At 43.8% G+C, this 15,724-nt stretch overlaps 1 protein-coding gene across 2 annotated transcripts in view; it reads right to left on the bottom strand.

Moving 5' to 3' along the window:
* Positions 1-2,070: 2,070 nt before the first annotated feature.
* LOC129359728 (sprouty-related, EVH1 domain-containing protein 2-like) overlaps positions 2,071-15,724 on the bottom strand; it is a 32,565-nt gene continuing 18,911 nt past the window's right edge. For both annotated transcript variants that reach the window (XM_055029572.1, XM_055029571.1), the window contains exons 2-6: positions 14,404-14,593; positions 14,148-14,316; positions 12,767-12,831; positions 7,194-7,352; positions 2,071-6,319 (exon numbers count right to left, since the gene is read on the bottom strand). In XM_055029572.1, the coding sequence (XP_054885547.1) occupies positions 5,543-6,319; positions 7,194-7,352; positions 12,767-12,831; positions 14,148-14,316; positions 14,404-14,593 (1,360 nt within the window). In that variant the 3' untranslated portion in view covers positions 2,071-5,542. The remainder of the gene's footprint in view (positions 6,320-7,193; positions 7,353-12,766; positions 12,832-14,147; positions 14,317-14,403; positions 14,594-15,724) is intronic.

Raw genomic sequence — 15,724 nt, 5'->3', positions numbered from 1 at the left:
ATCCAATTGGAAGGATTTTAAACAGAATACAAAAAACTGGAATATTAGTGGCTTTGAAGTGAAAAGTTTGAAATATATCATAAGAAGGACTTGATCGCACTCTCAAGCTGACCGAGGAAAAAAATGGGAAAAATAACCCTTTTTTTTTTAACCCATGACAAGGAATTACACTATTTTTATACTTTGTATAGTAAAAATACTTGCACAATACCAGTATTGCAGACTGGAATACTTGCATGTCTGCAAGTCTGGGTCTGACCTGTGAATTGCCGACGTTACTGAAAAGGCTTCGTTTCGAGACTCGTAAAAACTGTCCACGCCAAAGTATGTCTTCACCAGCCAAACATCCGCTTTTGTGTTGTTGTTTTTTTTCTTCTTCATGTTTTCAAGGACAAATTGGAGCGGAGTGCATTTACTCTCCTGCTTTAAAGTTGCATTTGCTCCAACTCCAATGAGCCAGACGTGACAGAGCAACAACAGGCCAGAATGTTGCAGCTCTCCTCGAGCCATGCCGAACCCAAACCCAAGGCTTAAGAAAGGAAGAAAGAAAAAGGGAAAGAAAAAAAAATCCAAATCCTTCCCTATCTTTGGAGTCAGCTCCACGGTCGCCTTGTTTCTGTAAACTGTGGTGGGAAGTGAACGCCGGTGCTGGGTGCACCGGGAGAGGGGCCATGTTGACCCCATTACACAGGCAGATATCTTAAATGTTTGCACATGTGGACTGTGATGCTGTTTGCAGCCGTTGAGCTGCTTAGCAGGCCCCAAAAGCCCTGAGGGACCCTCTCTTTCTCCCCTCTTTACTCGCCCCCTCTCCCTTCCTTCTCTCCCTCTCTCTCTCTCTCTCTCTCCTGGGCTCCATCATTATCGCCCACATGCTTTTCCAGAGACATCCTGAGTGAAACAGCTCGACGGCTTCGATGGCTATCACATGTTCCTGCCGAGGAGGGAGGCAGCTGTGAAAAATACAAGTTTTTCTTGTTCTTTCCCCCCTCCAATCCGACCGAACTTGAACCACTTTTAATTTTGAATCTCTGATCAGTGCCGTCTCCAGGGATAACGTGGAGTTTGGTTCCATGTCGGGTTCTCAAATCAGCTGCCTGGACGTGGAGGCCCGGCGTCCTCGTCCCGCTGCTCGTGAGGAAATGAGGCCCGCTGCAGCAGCTATCTCAGTACGAAAACAGAAGGTTTTCTGTGAAACACTTTGGTGGCAGTAATATGACGGGTGGTTGATGATCCCAAAAGTAGAAAGCAAAGCCGGTGCACCGGACATTAGAAGAAGTTTGAAGAAGTTCATTCTACTAAATGAAATAGTAAAATGAAGTTCTGGTCTCGGTCACATGACATGAATGGATGGCAAATGCTCATCCAATAAGTTTAGAAATGCCACTGTACAGGCTGAGGTATATTTGAAAGATCATCCAGTCTCATTTTCAAGAGTGACCTGGCAAGGTAGCAGCAGGGTTTACGCTTTCTAAACGCCAACAGACTTCAGCTGCTTTCTTGGCTTCACACACCTTTTGCACATCGTTTTCTTCGTCAAACCTACACATATTTCACAAGAACAGAGAAATGTGAGCTTTAGAGTTGGCCAGAACAATAACAAAGTTCTTTCTTGCCGCGGAGCTTCGTACGTCACAAGAACCCAGTGGTAGAAATCTTGGGAAATTGTCACCGGTTCCTGCCACTGCAGGATTAATAGTTGCTGGATACCAGGCAACAAAGACGTTCTGCCCAGATGTTCTCGCAGCCGCAGGACAGAGAACATATTCTTTTGTTCTTACAGAGCATGTGTAGAGTTTTGTTGGGGTTTTTTTTCCCCTCCCCATCTCGTCATTTGTGCACCTGTTTGCTTTGATTCCTTTGTACATGTGGACCAGTTGGGTCATTGCCAACATCCTGGGTGAATATTATGTCAACTGCCCAACTAGAAATTTTCGACGTCGATAGGCTCATCTGACCCGCTGCACATCACCGTGCGCTGAATCTTGGGTTGAAAGCACACATTTACACGCAGGTCGGACACGTTGGAGCCGAGATACGTGGAATAAACCAGAAACGTCTCGCGGCGGGTTCGTGCGGGTTTTCTCTGTGTTCTCTCGTTTTATTAAAGGCAGAAGGTAAGACACACATTTCACTGTGATTTTTCTCACAGGCCCTGGCCACTCTTTCGTATCTACAAAGTACTTCCTTGTCCTTCTCAAAAGCAAGAGCTACATCCATCATACATGTTATAAACAGTTACTTAAAAAAGCAAATACAGAAATAGAAATGTACAACATACACGTGATATATATAATATAATTTTTGCTCTTATTTTGTTTTGTTGTTTTTTACAGAGGTAAAAATGCTAAGTGTAAAAAAAAAACAAAAGAAAAAAAAAAGATCCAATTTAGTACAGTGTTTTTTTTTTTTTTTTTACCAATTCTTTTTTGTTGTTTCCGATTTAAATACACAAGATAAGGTGGATGTGTTCAGGCACTTTGTTAATGGCTCTGACATGTGAGATCAATGTAAAAAAAAAAACAGAAGAAAAACAACACACAGACACTTTCTGAACGGATTGGCCCAGTCCCTGATGCATCGTCATTAATGGATCCAAAATTAGTAGAACAAAGCCAGGCTGCAAGCTGATCCCAGTATCTTCGGATGGAGAGGCTGGAGAGGATGCCACGTAAACACACACACACGCACGCACACACACACACGCAGTGACACACAAGTGGGTACAGGGGACAGGATGTGTCGAACAGATACAACCAGGGGGGGAAATAGGACATCCTTAAACCCTTTTCAGCTACAGTAAAGGGACGCTTCCTTGGCAAAACAATGAGGGCCGAACGCTTGTTTTTAGAATCGCAGACGTCAATTTTACACGTTGTGCTCTCCGAGGGATTCCTACCGACATCCTGCCTCGTATCTTTAAACGGCTTATTGTGTTCGCCGACACGTTCCAGACGTTGCCATCGCAGAGGCCAAGGGCCAAAGAGACAGTAAAACCGCAGGTGGGACAACGTTTCCACTTTTCTTTTTTTTTCTTTTTCCCTTTCTTTCTGCATTTGCTGCAAAATTCAAAGCGCTCGCAGACCCCACCTGCCCCCCTTTATGTAAACTTCAACCATTTCTTTCCCAATCAGTCGCAGACGAACCCACAGTTCTGTCGCTGAGCCAGATCTGGCATGAGGTTTGAGGGTTGAGGGGACGATTTTAGGGCAGAGATTAATAGCGCACACTGGTCACACGCGGTTTCAGCAAGTTTGTTTCTCATGTTCACAACAACAACTTTTAAAGCCGAGACTTTTGGCAACACACAGAGTCGCTTTATAATTGAGATAATTGATAATTATCTCAATAGAGTAAAATTCTATTGAGAATTTTTTTTGTAAGATAGAGTAAAATTCGTCGGGCCCTGTGCTGTCCCATATGTGACCAGTGAGGGAGTTTGGGGATTTTGAAGGTTTTAAAAACATAAATAAATAAATCGTGTGTTGATTGTGTATCGCAGGCAAACCAGAGCCCATAGCTTACATGTGTAGTGAGAACTTTTTCTTTTTTTCCCTCCAAATTTCCTTGAAATTTCTAGTTAGAAAAAAATAGCTTAAATCACGTCCGGCTGAATAAGTTTGATTGTTGCAGACATCTTTACAGAGAGAAAGTGAAGCGTAGACTGAGACTCCACATTTTAAGGCATATGGGCAAAAATAGGTAAATGGTGGGTGATCGCTATTTTTATTATTTCAGTGTTTGACCAAAAAATAAAATAAAATAATAATAATAGTCCTGATTTCTGGATGGAGGCTCTTGCTTTGCTGAACTAAATGAGCTGACTGGGACTGTCGGACCTGGTCAAGGGAATTTCTAGGCACTGCTTAAAGGTCACGAGAGAGAAGATGAAGGGATGCTAGATTATCGTAGCATTACTTGAGGCAACGGTGAATCACACTTCAAGAAGTAGGTGATGAGTAAATAAATAGGATTTTTAAAAAAAAACATAAATCTTTGGAATATCTTAAGAGTATTAAAAGGATTGATTACATTCGCTGAAGAGAGATTCTGTTAAGGTGTCATCGCTAATGATTCCCTTGCCTGCACTGGAAAGATGTCACATTGCAGTGAGTTCAATGACTATAGGTGAGACACAGTGTTGGTTGGAAGCAGAAGTGTGATTTAAGTGTTCAATTATGAATGAAAAACCTTACCAAATAATAAACCAGAAGAAAAAGTTTCTACTTTGAAGCTCGTTATTTGACATGTAGTAAAATGCATCGACACTCTTTCACATTTAGGACCCTAAAAAGCTGTCCTGAAGATTCAGTCAAGATTTTCCTTTTTAGCTTAGTCTACCGTCAGGAACGTGCGCGCTCATCTGTGCATATTCAAAAAGTCTTATCCATAACACTATGCATCGTGTCAGTCTAATCTCTGGTCCACCAAAAGGGGAGGGAACTGTTGAATTTTGTGACAGGCTGTCTTTTTTTTCTTTTTCGCATTCCTGTGCTTTTCCAGGTCTCGTAAGTTGTTTAGGAATCATTCCGACAGCGCAACTCCTCGTCAGTGGCGTTGACATCGCTCGGCGGAGAAAAAGTGACAAACCTCCCGGCGGCCTCTTGCAGAAGTGTAGACGATGGACATCCGCAACCGCGGCGTCGTGGTCCCGCAAACGTTGTTTTTTTAGTCAAACTGCCTGAGTCAGATGCAACGGAGAGGTTCACGTGAGGATTCATTGACGTTTCTACAAACTCACTGTGATAAGACATCTGCCTGCTCACAAGAAAGGGACCTGTTGCTGATAAGACCTTCACAGAACCTTGCTTCAGAAATCAAAACTGTGCCTTTAAGATTCGTACCGCATTCGGTTGAGCGAGGAAAGATGTCCGCAGAGAACTTATGAAGAGAATATACATTAGCTTTACTACAAGCTTCAGTACAGACAACAAAAGGCCTCAACTTACACTCATATAAACACGCAAATACGCACGCACACACACACACACACACATTCCCAAAGAGGTGTAGTGTCTGATTTCTGTTGAACTGAGCGGGCCTGATGTTTGAATAGAAAATAAACAATATGGCCACAGAGACATTAAAGGAAGGAAAAAGAAATACAACAAAGAATTCAAGTTCTTTGAGGCCGAGTCAATGTACAAATATAACAATATAAAGTACCTGCATATGTGATACATGACGTATAGGTTGGCTATAAAAAAGGCCCCCTGAAAAAGACTGCTCTCTCTTTAGAAACAGAGCATGAAATGGCCACATGGAGAGCTGAAAGAACTGTCTGCCATAAGGGGGAGCTTATCTTCCCAGGCTGTTCACAAAATGCACCAACTGTTTTTTTTTTTTTTTTCTTATTTGGCTTATTTCAGTGTCTGGAATTTGTAGAGAAACCCAGAAAAACCAAGGCAAGAGAGCGAACAGCCGCGACCACTTGTTCCTCTGCTGAGCTTTTTCCCCATCCCTCCTTTTCTCTGTGTTTGCGTTGGGTTAAGTTTTTTTTTTTTTCCAATGTTTCCTCTGAGAGGATTCCAAGTACGACATCTCAGCTCTGGGCCTTGTGTCGGCCTCCGCAGCAGCCGCATGCGAGCCCCACCCGGTGGCAGGCGTGGAGGGGCGGGTAGAGGCAGAGGCACGGCGCCACCGCGGACAAGCCTAGCAAAGCCAGCCAGCGGGTGCCGAGTCGGCCCCCGCCGCTACCCTCGCCTCCGTCGCAGGAGCAGGGGTCCGAGTACTCCCCCTCTGGGTCAGACATGCAGTGGTAGAGCATGGTGTCTGCCAGCCACATGCAGCTGACCCGTCGGATGCACAACCGCAGGGGATCTGGGGCGTCCTGGCACCGTCCTCTCCGGTTTTCGGAGAGGTAGAACGCCTCGCCGCAGTGCTCGCACTGAGCACGCTCCAACCCTTTGCCCTTCCTTCCATTGGAGGACAGGGAAGAGCTCGTGAAAAACGACCGAGGCTGGCTGGAAACGACCGAAGAAGAGGGCTGGTGGTAGGACCCGCTGTGACCCTTAGAGGTCAAAGATCCCAGGGCGGGGTCAGAGTCTGATGGCGATAAGGAAGGTGCCAGCGGGTAGGTATAGTCGTGCTTCTGTGCCTCTGTTTTGTCGAAGTGTACATAGGACTCAGTCTCATCCGGGTGGATGTATCTATCACGCACAATGGCGTGTCGGTAGTCCTCATAGCCCGTGTTCCAGGAGCGATCTGCCTGCCGTCCAAGGTAGCGTTCTGTGCTCCGCTCCCAACTGCGCTCCCGGGGGTTGATTCGGACAATTTCCTCATCCTCGAAGGTGACGTGTCGAGGAATCCGAGACAATGGCTGAAGGGGAGAGGCAGAAAGAACCTTTACCTTTACATTAGACAAAAAAACAATACAGGCCACATTTACAGGTACACCTGGTGAAGAGCATTGGATAAACTTGTCTGTAAACCAAGAAAAATCTCACTGAGGTCGACCAAGTCACTGTCAATGTCAGTTGAGTGCCCATGTAGGTCACACTACATCTCCCATAATACACTACCACAACTCACCTTTGCACAAGTTGTAATTGTGGGAAAGTCAAATGTGGTAAGAAAACTGACTGCATTTTTGTGGTTGCTGTGCAATAACAAGCCAGTGCATTCATATCAACCCTGATTAGTCTACTTTAATTGAACTCCAGTTTGTTTTCCTAGAAAGTCCGGTTCATTTGCAATCGAACTCTAATGCGGACCAAAAAAAGCAATCTCTTGTCCACCTAAAAAACCTAGGTCTAGGTTTGGATGCAGTGATTGGAACTGCAGCCATCGTGATTGGATGCAATTTCAATGCATATGTGAATGCAAAGGAGAGTAAGAGATCCCTCAGGAAGCAGGAGCCGAGCAACAGTGCATGGCATTCTGAATATTTACAACCACAAGAGATGACTCATGGTCTTTAATCAAAGACAAAAGAGAAATCCTACAACTACAAAACTATGACGTCATTCCACAAGAAGAAGAAGTCAGCAGGAAGAAGGAAGATGTGCTCAGTGTCTTTTTCAGAGGTTTTTATGTCACTTCCTTCAGTGGTTCTTGGTGCAGTGCCACCACAGGCGCGATGATCAACAAGTGTTTCAATAGTGACAGAGACGCAACTGCACTGATCAGTGAATGGCTAATACTTGAGAAGATGCACACCTCGATTCAACCGTGAATAAAGGAAACCCGTTTACCTGGTCCAAGTAGTAGTGGTCTGTGAGGCGGTAGGAGTCATGCAGGTCATGTCGATGTCCTGGCGTGCACTTATGTCTCTGAGGAAGGGGCGAGGACTCGAGCGGCGGCAGGGAGCTGTCCAATTTCTGAGAGGAGTTGGATGAGCTGTCTGTGGTGTTCTGAGTGTACAAACAAACACAGGATGTGTGCTCAGTCGCTGCTTTTTCATTGGACGCGGCAGACAAATAGCCAGCGTTAGAGTACACCGTGATTGGACAAACAAAAACAGGAAGCCTTGTAGCAGCACTGATTGGGAAAAAAACACAGGAAAACACGTGCAATGTTTTGTTAGAGCCACTTCGTCAAAGCTTGGGTAACTGCATGTGGAGTCAACGTTCAACATACGAAGAAGCAGCAACATAACCAAGGCCATCTTAGAGACCACAAAACCTTTTTAAAACTCAACAACAAAGATCAGAAAATGTCTATTACAGCAAAAAGATTGCTTAAACATTTGGGAAGAAGAAACACAACTTCAAAAATGCTCCAGAAAAAGCATGTGGTGCAACTCAATATCATAACTCAAGACATTTGCACACGGTCCCCAGAGTCACCTTTTGTGGCCTCTCCAACACACACCCCGGAAACCCCCCACCCCTGATCTTAACTCTTCTAGCCTCACAACAACCTGTCCCCCTCTCTCCCCCCATCGCACTTTTCCCCACATTCCGCCTGCCTCTCTCCTCTCTTGCCGGCGCTCGGCACTGCTCTGCATATGCCTATATGTGCGCGCGCACAAATAGTATCCTGTTCCTTTTCCGCTAAAGGCTGTCGGGGCTCAAATCCAACCCAAACCTTGGCCAGACACAAGGCAGTCGGGCTGCTGCCGTGTCGTTCTCAGACAGACACATTTTCAGACGGAGCAAACCAGGGGTCATCCTCTGAGGGCACCGTCTGACAGTCAGGTCGGTGCTGCTCCTGTCTCATCATGTCATCGTGGTTATTTGAGTGCGAGTGTAGGCGCTATTCAAGCTGTGGTTCAGTCCGGTGAAAGGGGTGAAAGAGTGTAACTGGACTATGACAGGCTAAATAAGTCACTGGTGATTAAGAAAGGGAGTGTTAGAGGAATAGTGACTTACACAGAGCTACATGTTTACAGTCTGAGGACCCTCTGCTATCGACTTAGCCACCAGTGGTAATAACCTTTGGTCCAGCTGGATAGAGGATATTGATCGGATATCCAGTATTGAATATCGCTGACACGTCTTTCCATTTTGGCCTGTGAACATTGTTTGCATATCAGTGACTCTTTATGAATGTTAAAACTGCAAGCACCTGTTCGACATAAAAACACTTGTAATCATAAATATCGGGCAAATTGGAATGGTTTTCATTGTGCATCAATAGTAGGTTACATACAGTCCTTGGATATGTTATCTGCAGGCATTTTGAAACCTTGCATTACATATCATTTCAGATCAAATCTGGGATGTTATTTGAGCTATTTGACCCAGATCTGTTGTGTGTGTCGGTCTGCTCTGTCTGCCGAAGCCATCCCCATTATATCCTGCTCCCCACATGGATACTGCCATGCCGAGAATTTCCCCCAGCTTTCTTACAAAGCCCTGAGAGCAGCTAGCCAAAAATAACATAACATATTGCCTCTGCTCCTGGTCCCGCCCCCCTGCAGAAGCCATTACTGGGGGGAAGGAGAAGTGGAGACGGTACAAAACCAGTCCAACTCCGGCCTCCGTGGCTGCAACTAATTCAAAACACAGACCAGACTTTCTGCTGCTGAGCCCAAACGTCACAAGAGGACAGAGAAAGGGGGGAGAGTTTATATTACTGGACATCCTCTTGCTGTGTATCCCAGTCCAAGGCTGGACGGAGGGCATTTCAGGTTATTTTCTGATTCGAAACATGCCCCGACTAAAAGCCCAGGAGGAGTCATCCTTCAGCAGGTCAATCTTGCACGAACCTTGAATTGCTTCAATAGTTTGCACTCCCCCTGTTGTGAACGAGCCAAAATAGACACAGAGGCAGGAGACGCGCAGAACGAGGGTGGACCGAGTTAAGTTTAGGTTTGATGAACGAGAAATAATTTAGGGAAGTCCATCATTGCTCGTGCTCGCCCCACTAAATGGCAGACGCCATTCCCTTTAAGGGGTTGTTCAAACCATAAGTGACCAAACTGGTATGGAGTTACAATTCTGCACCCGTTGTCAAAAATGTATAGTAAGAGAATGTAGTACACGTAAAATATGGTAGACCATATCTTGAAAAGGTATCACTATCTTTGACTTTTGGTCATGTTACAGACATGAATGCTGTTGTTGGGATTTCACTTGATAAATCAATACAAAGTAGTGCAAAAAATCTTGAGGTGGTTGGAAAATTATGCATAGCTGGCAAAAAGCGTGTATGTATTCAGGTTCTGCAAAGTTAATACGTCGCAACGACGATTACTTTCTCTACTGGCTTCTGCAAAATCTTTGCAAAACAGCATAAGCTGAGGCAAATACAGTAAAGAGTGAATGCGGACCATTTTCAGGTCTTGCCCAAGATTCTAAATTAGATTTAGGCTCATGTATTTCCTGTTGCACGAAGCCACTCTTCAGTTAAACCGTAACATTTCTGTTGTGATCCAGCCGCCCGTTTGCACACCTCCAGTGACCGGAGCTGCTCACACCAGCACTTTTTTTTTTGACACTTTTCTGTAACTCCCCCGCAGAGGTGTGAAGTCGTCTGCTTGTATAAAAGTGCGCATGTGCAGAACACATAGCTTCAGCGTTTCTTCTGCGCATGTGTGGGTGGACAACAAAAGCAATGGCGGACAGCATCGTGCTGCGCTGAGCTACTTGACGTGTTCAGTTTCGCACAATGTGAGTCACATGAGCACTTTGTTCGTGGGAGACGGACACGGGCCATTTTTCACAATGAGGTGGTAGCTAGTGAGATGGAACTAGGGGTCAAAAGTGCAGATGCATTCAACCATGCTGAAACCACAGCGCCATCTAACGGCCTGGCATGACAACTGCGGTTGACACGATTGAAACATGGACCTTTTTCCCAATCAACATCCAAAATCAGTATGTATGTATAGTCTGGACTAAAAACACAGATAGGACAACTCATGGCAAACTCTTTAAAAGAAGGCAGACAAACAGGGATCGCTTTGTATTTGTAACATGCGAAACAAATCCTACTAAAATGGAGATATTAAGCATATTTTTATATCTGATAAGGTTTTATTCACTGCTGCAGCATTACGTTTGGTCTGAAATATACAAGTCTTTATTTAAAAAAATAACAATGCAGTTTCGCTGCCAACAAAAGCCGAGGACTGCTTCGAATTCGTTCCACTGAAAGTTTCTACAGTTTTCCTCGCACCCCCATCTCTCCCCCGAAGCCTCACCTCTCCACTCCTGCTCATGTGTTTGTGTGTGTCTCTGTGGTGGCTGTACACTCCCAGCAGAGCACCTATTAGTCTTGGCCCTAACAGACAGCTCGAGTCAAAGATGAACCACGAGGCACTTCCTCTCGTAAATCAGCAGCCCCGCACTAAGCTGGGAAACAGCTGCTCCGCGCAAGCTCGGCGGCTGCTCTCCCTTCCAAATGGGAGGGCGCAAAGATAGTGTATGTGTGTGTGTGCGCGCGGAGGGAGTTGGTGGGATACAGGAAGTGACCTTGCGACCCTGCCTGCTGGCTCTGGTGTCAGATTTCAGTACTAAAGGAGGAGGTAAATGGTGGGTTAGCATAAAATGCCTTTAAGCTAACCTGAGGTGGAGATTTGTCGGCCGTGGTAGGTATGCATAACCAAAGACTAATATCAAATCCTGAGCTGATGAGATGTAGTTTGCAAATGGTTTATGTGGCAGAGCTGCAGCACAGGTCAATATTTTACGTTTCACTTCTGATTCTTGGAGTAAGCTTTTAAATTTCATAAGATTTGTAGACAGTAGAAGATAAGACGCTGTCATGTCTAGTTTGGTGTATTGTGATATTTTAAGCACAGCCCTATATTAGGATGCCATAGCAAAGTTTCTAAAGGTGAATTCACTCCAGCCCTGTTTAGTCCTCTTTAATCAAACTCCAGTTAGTTTGCCTACAAAGTCCAGTCTGTTAAGGGAGGTGTGAATGCGTAATCAAACCCTGATGCGGGCCCAAAAGAGCAAACTCTGGTCCGCCTAAAAACCAAGGTCTCGGTTCAGTTGAAATGAACAGTAGCACAATTCAAATGAATATGGAAACCGCGCCGAATGCAGGAAGCAAACTACATGCTAGGTAAATACAACCAAAACCAACCGAAAAGTCTGGTGCTATCGCCAGTGGGAACATGTTGCTCAATTAGTTTGGTTCATTTGGCACAATAAAAGCAAACAGCACTACATGAAACAATAAGAAATGCTGCAATTGTGGTCACAAATCCAACCAAGTCTACTGGACTAGCAAGTGTGAAAACACCATAAAAGTACCACAGTATTCTTGGTATATTTTGACTTTATAGTCTCATAATTTTGAGACAAAATTGTAGCCTGGCCTTAACTTTGAAAACCATGATGGTGACTCTGGTAACCAGTTTTTGAACCCAGGTTCTATATGTGCCAAAACTCTCTACGACAGTCCGGGCCATTCTCAGACTCTATGAAAGTGGCATGATGTTGTGTTGCACCAACTGCTTTATCCTGTGTTGCAGCATAAACAAAAGAAAAGCATCAACACGATTACCTGGCCAAATAGCACCACCACTAAGGGCCTACTTCTTCTGTTTAGCCTCTGATGATTGTAATAAAAGATGCACTGCTAGAGGAACAAAATCTACTTCACTGCGTCATAAACTTCTGTAAAGTCAAAATTCTTCCAACCCATGAGACCCGAAGGTCTCAAGTAAGTGTCAAGTGAAATCTGTCCTGATCAGCTCAGGATTATTACAGCTTAGTGATATGAATCTAATTACTTTAGGATGCATTCACACCAGCTCTGTATGGACCGCATCAATCAAATTCCAGTTTTTAAGTTTTTGTTAGCATGTGAATGGAAAATTAAAAGAAACAAAGCACACAAGGTTGTTTTTTTTTTTTGTCTTTGTCAAGCAAAACCACTTCATGTCTTGAGCTTCCTCTTCACATCACACACGCTCCTCTCCGTCCCCCGACCCAGCAGAGGGGCCTGCAGCCAGCTCATACCTCAAACTACGATTCCCAATAGAAGATCACAATCAGTGTCGCATAGTTCCTTAAAGAGCTACTTAGTTGCTTCTTTTGGAGGAAGAAGAGGGAGTTGAAACATTGCCCTGCATGCTGAACGCTCTGAAACATGTTGCACAATAGAAGTTGGCTCTGCGGCTTCCTCCGCCGCCCGCTCAGCTCAGAGATGCATCAACTTTGACCCCGTCTAATAGACCAGCATGGTGCAAGGCAACCACAAATGTCCGGCCTAAAACCAGCAGCGTGAAAAGCATCACCTAGCATGAGTGAGATTCCTTTTTCGTGCATTTGTCAGGGGGAAGAAGAAAACAACAACAAAAAAAAAACGAAGTTTTAACGTTTTGGACTCATTTTCTTAGGGACTCTGTTTATTAAAAAATGCTTACAGTGAAAACGTCGTCGTCCCCCAGTTCTCCCTCGTTCTGGAGTGCCGTAGAGGAAGTCGTGGATCCTGCGGAAAGGGAGACGTCGCAGTGAGCAGCTCGGAAAGCGCAGCTCTATCTTTCATCTCTAACCGATGGTCAGGTTTTACAACTTCTGAATGTAAACTTCCTCCTCCTGTCGCATTATCAAAACTTTAGAATAACTATTTTCGGAACATGATTCTCCGCATACTTTGAGCTCATTCATGTCCTCGCCAGGGCCGACTGGTTTTACCTGCCATGTTTTGGACACCGCCCACTAAACGCCTCTGGTCATGAACCAGAGAGGTGTTTTCTCTGACTTTCAAGAACTCTTAATTTCAGCATGGAAGAAATGGATGCTTATTTAGTTCGAGATACACAAATTACAGTTTTGTTGCCGATCTCCAGTTTTCGTTTTCTTTTTAATCTTTGATCTCCTGACATTGATTTAAGCAGAACAATATTTCTCCTTAAGAACTATAAATTGCATTGATGAGACCGATTTCAAGTTATTATTGGTTATTCAATAATTATTAAATGATTAAGGAAGCAGAATGTTTACATCTTTATTGGCATTAGCAATTGTGTGTTTACTCTCGACAAAATGAAGACCCTTAAGCCTTCACATAAATTTCCACCCAAAAGAACGGATTTCCCCACTTCAACCTTCCTGTTATCTGCTAAACCGGTACTCTCTTTTTAAGTGCTAGTTTGAATAAATGTCTGACAAGAGTTAAGAAAATCTAATTTCCTCTTTAAATCACTTGTTATACCTCGTGTTCTTCCACTGAATATGGAATAAACTGATCACCAAGGTAAAACTTTACCCCAGAAAAACGCCTTGTTCGTGAGGTAACATGTTTTTTTTATTTACCCAGAAGGTTTGCACAAGGTTTTGTGAAGAAGCAGCTGCTGAACATTTCAAATTTGTGGTATTTGTATCGAGCGTTACATTTTATTAATATCAGATTTTAAAAAACAGCAAAATAAACTTAACTAGAGCCATTGCGTTGTTCAAATAATAACATCCATTTACAGTCATCTGTAGATTAATAATAAGTAAAGAACAAATCCTTCATTCAACATAAAATCTATAAAATTACCTAAAATAATAGTTTTTTTTTAATCATAATATTTATTGTTAGACTTATTGCCGAATAAGTGCTGACATAGCAAATGTTTACCTGCTTATTACAGTTGTGCATAAAGTCAACATCTGACATAGTGAAATCAGTATCAAACACGCTGAATTTGCATTTTCTTGTTTTGCAAAATTTTAAAAGTTCGTTCAAAATTTGCATGAGAATTAAATGGAAACGCAGCGAGAGATGACCAACCAAACCCACATTCCAGCACAGCGTACCTTCAGTCAGGTCTTCAATTGCTTTGTGCACCCCTCTGTCGAAGGCTCTGGCATCAGCTGGACACTGGAACGACAGTCCGCACCGCCTGTCCTCCACCTTCCAGTGGTGAAATGTCGGCATTGCGATAGTGTACACTATGTCCTTCCTCAGCGGACAGTCCAGGATCACCTATGCATTCAGCCAGAAGCAACTCAGCATCACTTCCCGTAGCAAAAACCAAATCAGGATATTGAGATTATTATTATTTTTTTTTACCTGTTTGTCACGCAGCCGTTCCCCCCGGATGACGAACTGCGAACTGGAGCCGGAGAGATGCATCACCTCCGTAGGAAGGAGGCGACAGACGCCCACCCGGGTGAGGGCCCCCCCATCCTGAGCCAGCCAGCCGCCGCTTGAGTCGTCCCGCGTCATCACCACCGCTTTCACACGCACGATGTAGCTGTCACTGGACGGAATGATGAAAGAAAGGTGGAAGATCATTAGAACAGGGCTCTCAATGTGACATTTGTGTTAGTCTCAATCTTAATGCTAATTATAGGAAACCGACAATGCTTTAGGAAAAGCATGAACTGATTCATCATTTGAATCATCATTTGGAAAAATGTCTTTAGGGTTAAGATGATTGCTTTGTTAAAGTATAGTCTAGTTTGCTAGTATGTGTTAAGCTGCTTCATGTGCAAACCACTTCCTTCCGTAATAAAAACAGAACGATGGGCAAATCAATACAAAAATGCTTTACTTTATGTTAAAGAACATAAGAAACCCTCCCAATTATTTTAAATATTAAACAAAAAACATCCTCATTAAATTATTAAATTGTTAATATTCAAATTCTGTTTGCTGAAGCTGAAAATGCTGCAAAGTAAAGTGGACTTAATGCTACAGAAGTTTTGTGCAGCATTGGATTCACACCCTGACAGACTGTTTGAGGGCGTCGCAAGTCACGACTTCGTTCAGTCCGCACCATGCTGAAGTGGGAGGTGTTGCACCAGGATAAGTCAGCATTAAACACACACACACACATTTGCGTGGGACTTTCAATTGACTTCCATTCATTTCTACAGCATAACCCAAAACCTTTCCATTACATACCTAACCCTAACCAAAACTCAATTCACACCTTAGTCCTAAATCTAATCTCTGACCCATAAACAGCGTTTCCCTTGTGGGACCAGGCTTCAGTTTCTACAAGGAGCAGTGGGTCCCCACGACGTAGTATGTGTCAGGAAAATGGTCCCCAACAAGTATTACAAACAAACGCACGTACACACAAACACACACACACAGTAAAACTAATGGTAACAGAGCTCAGTGTTCAAAATCTCATGGTCAGCAGTCATAATCTTAACTGGAATATTTCAGACTGACACAAACACAACTTCAAATGGTGGTAGTGACTCTCCTTTGGTACTTGATTTGATCGCATTCCATGTAGTTAACAGACAGTTTGTCGCTTTTTGTTTTCTGCATCATGAATTTAAAAATTTCAGTGTTGGGATTTTAAATTATTAAGTGTAATGTACACTTGCAAAAACTGAGGTCATGCAAGAAATTGAATTGACCAAATAGAACAAAG

This window comes from Poeciliopsis prolifica, unplaced genomic scaffold (genome assembly GCF_027474105.1).
Source record: "Poeciliopsis prolifica strain line A6 unplaced genomic scaffold, Auburn_PproV2 SCAFFOLD005, whole genome shotgun sequence".
In the NCBI taxonomy this organism is placed as follows: Eukaryota; Metazoa; Chordata; class Actinopteri; order Cyprinodontiformes; family Poeciliidae; genus Poeciliopsis; species Poeciliopsis prolifica.
Note: the sequence above shows the minus strand (reverse complement) of the source record. Positions and strands in the feature narration are given on the sequence as shown.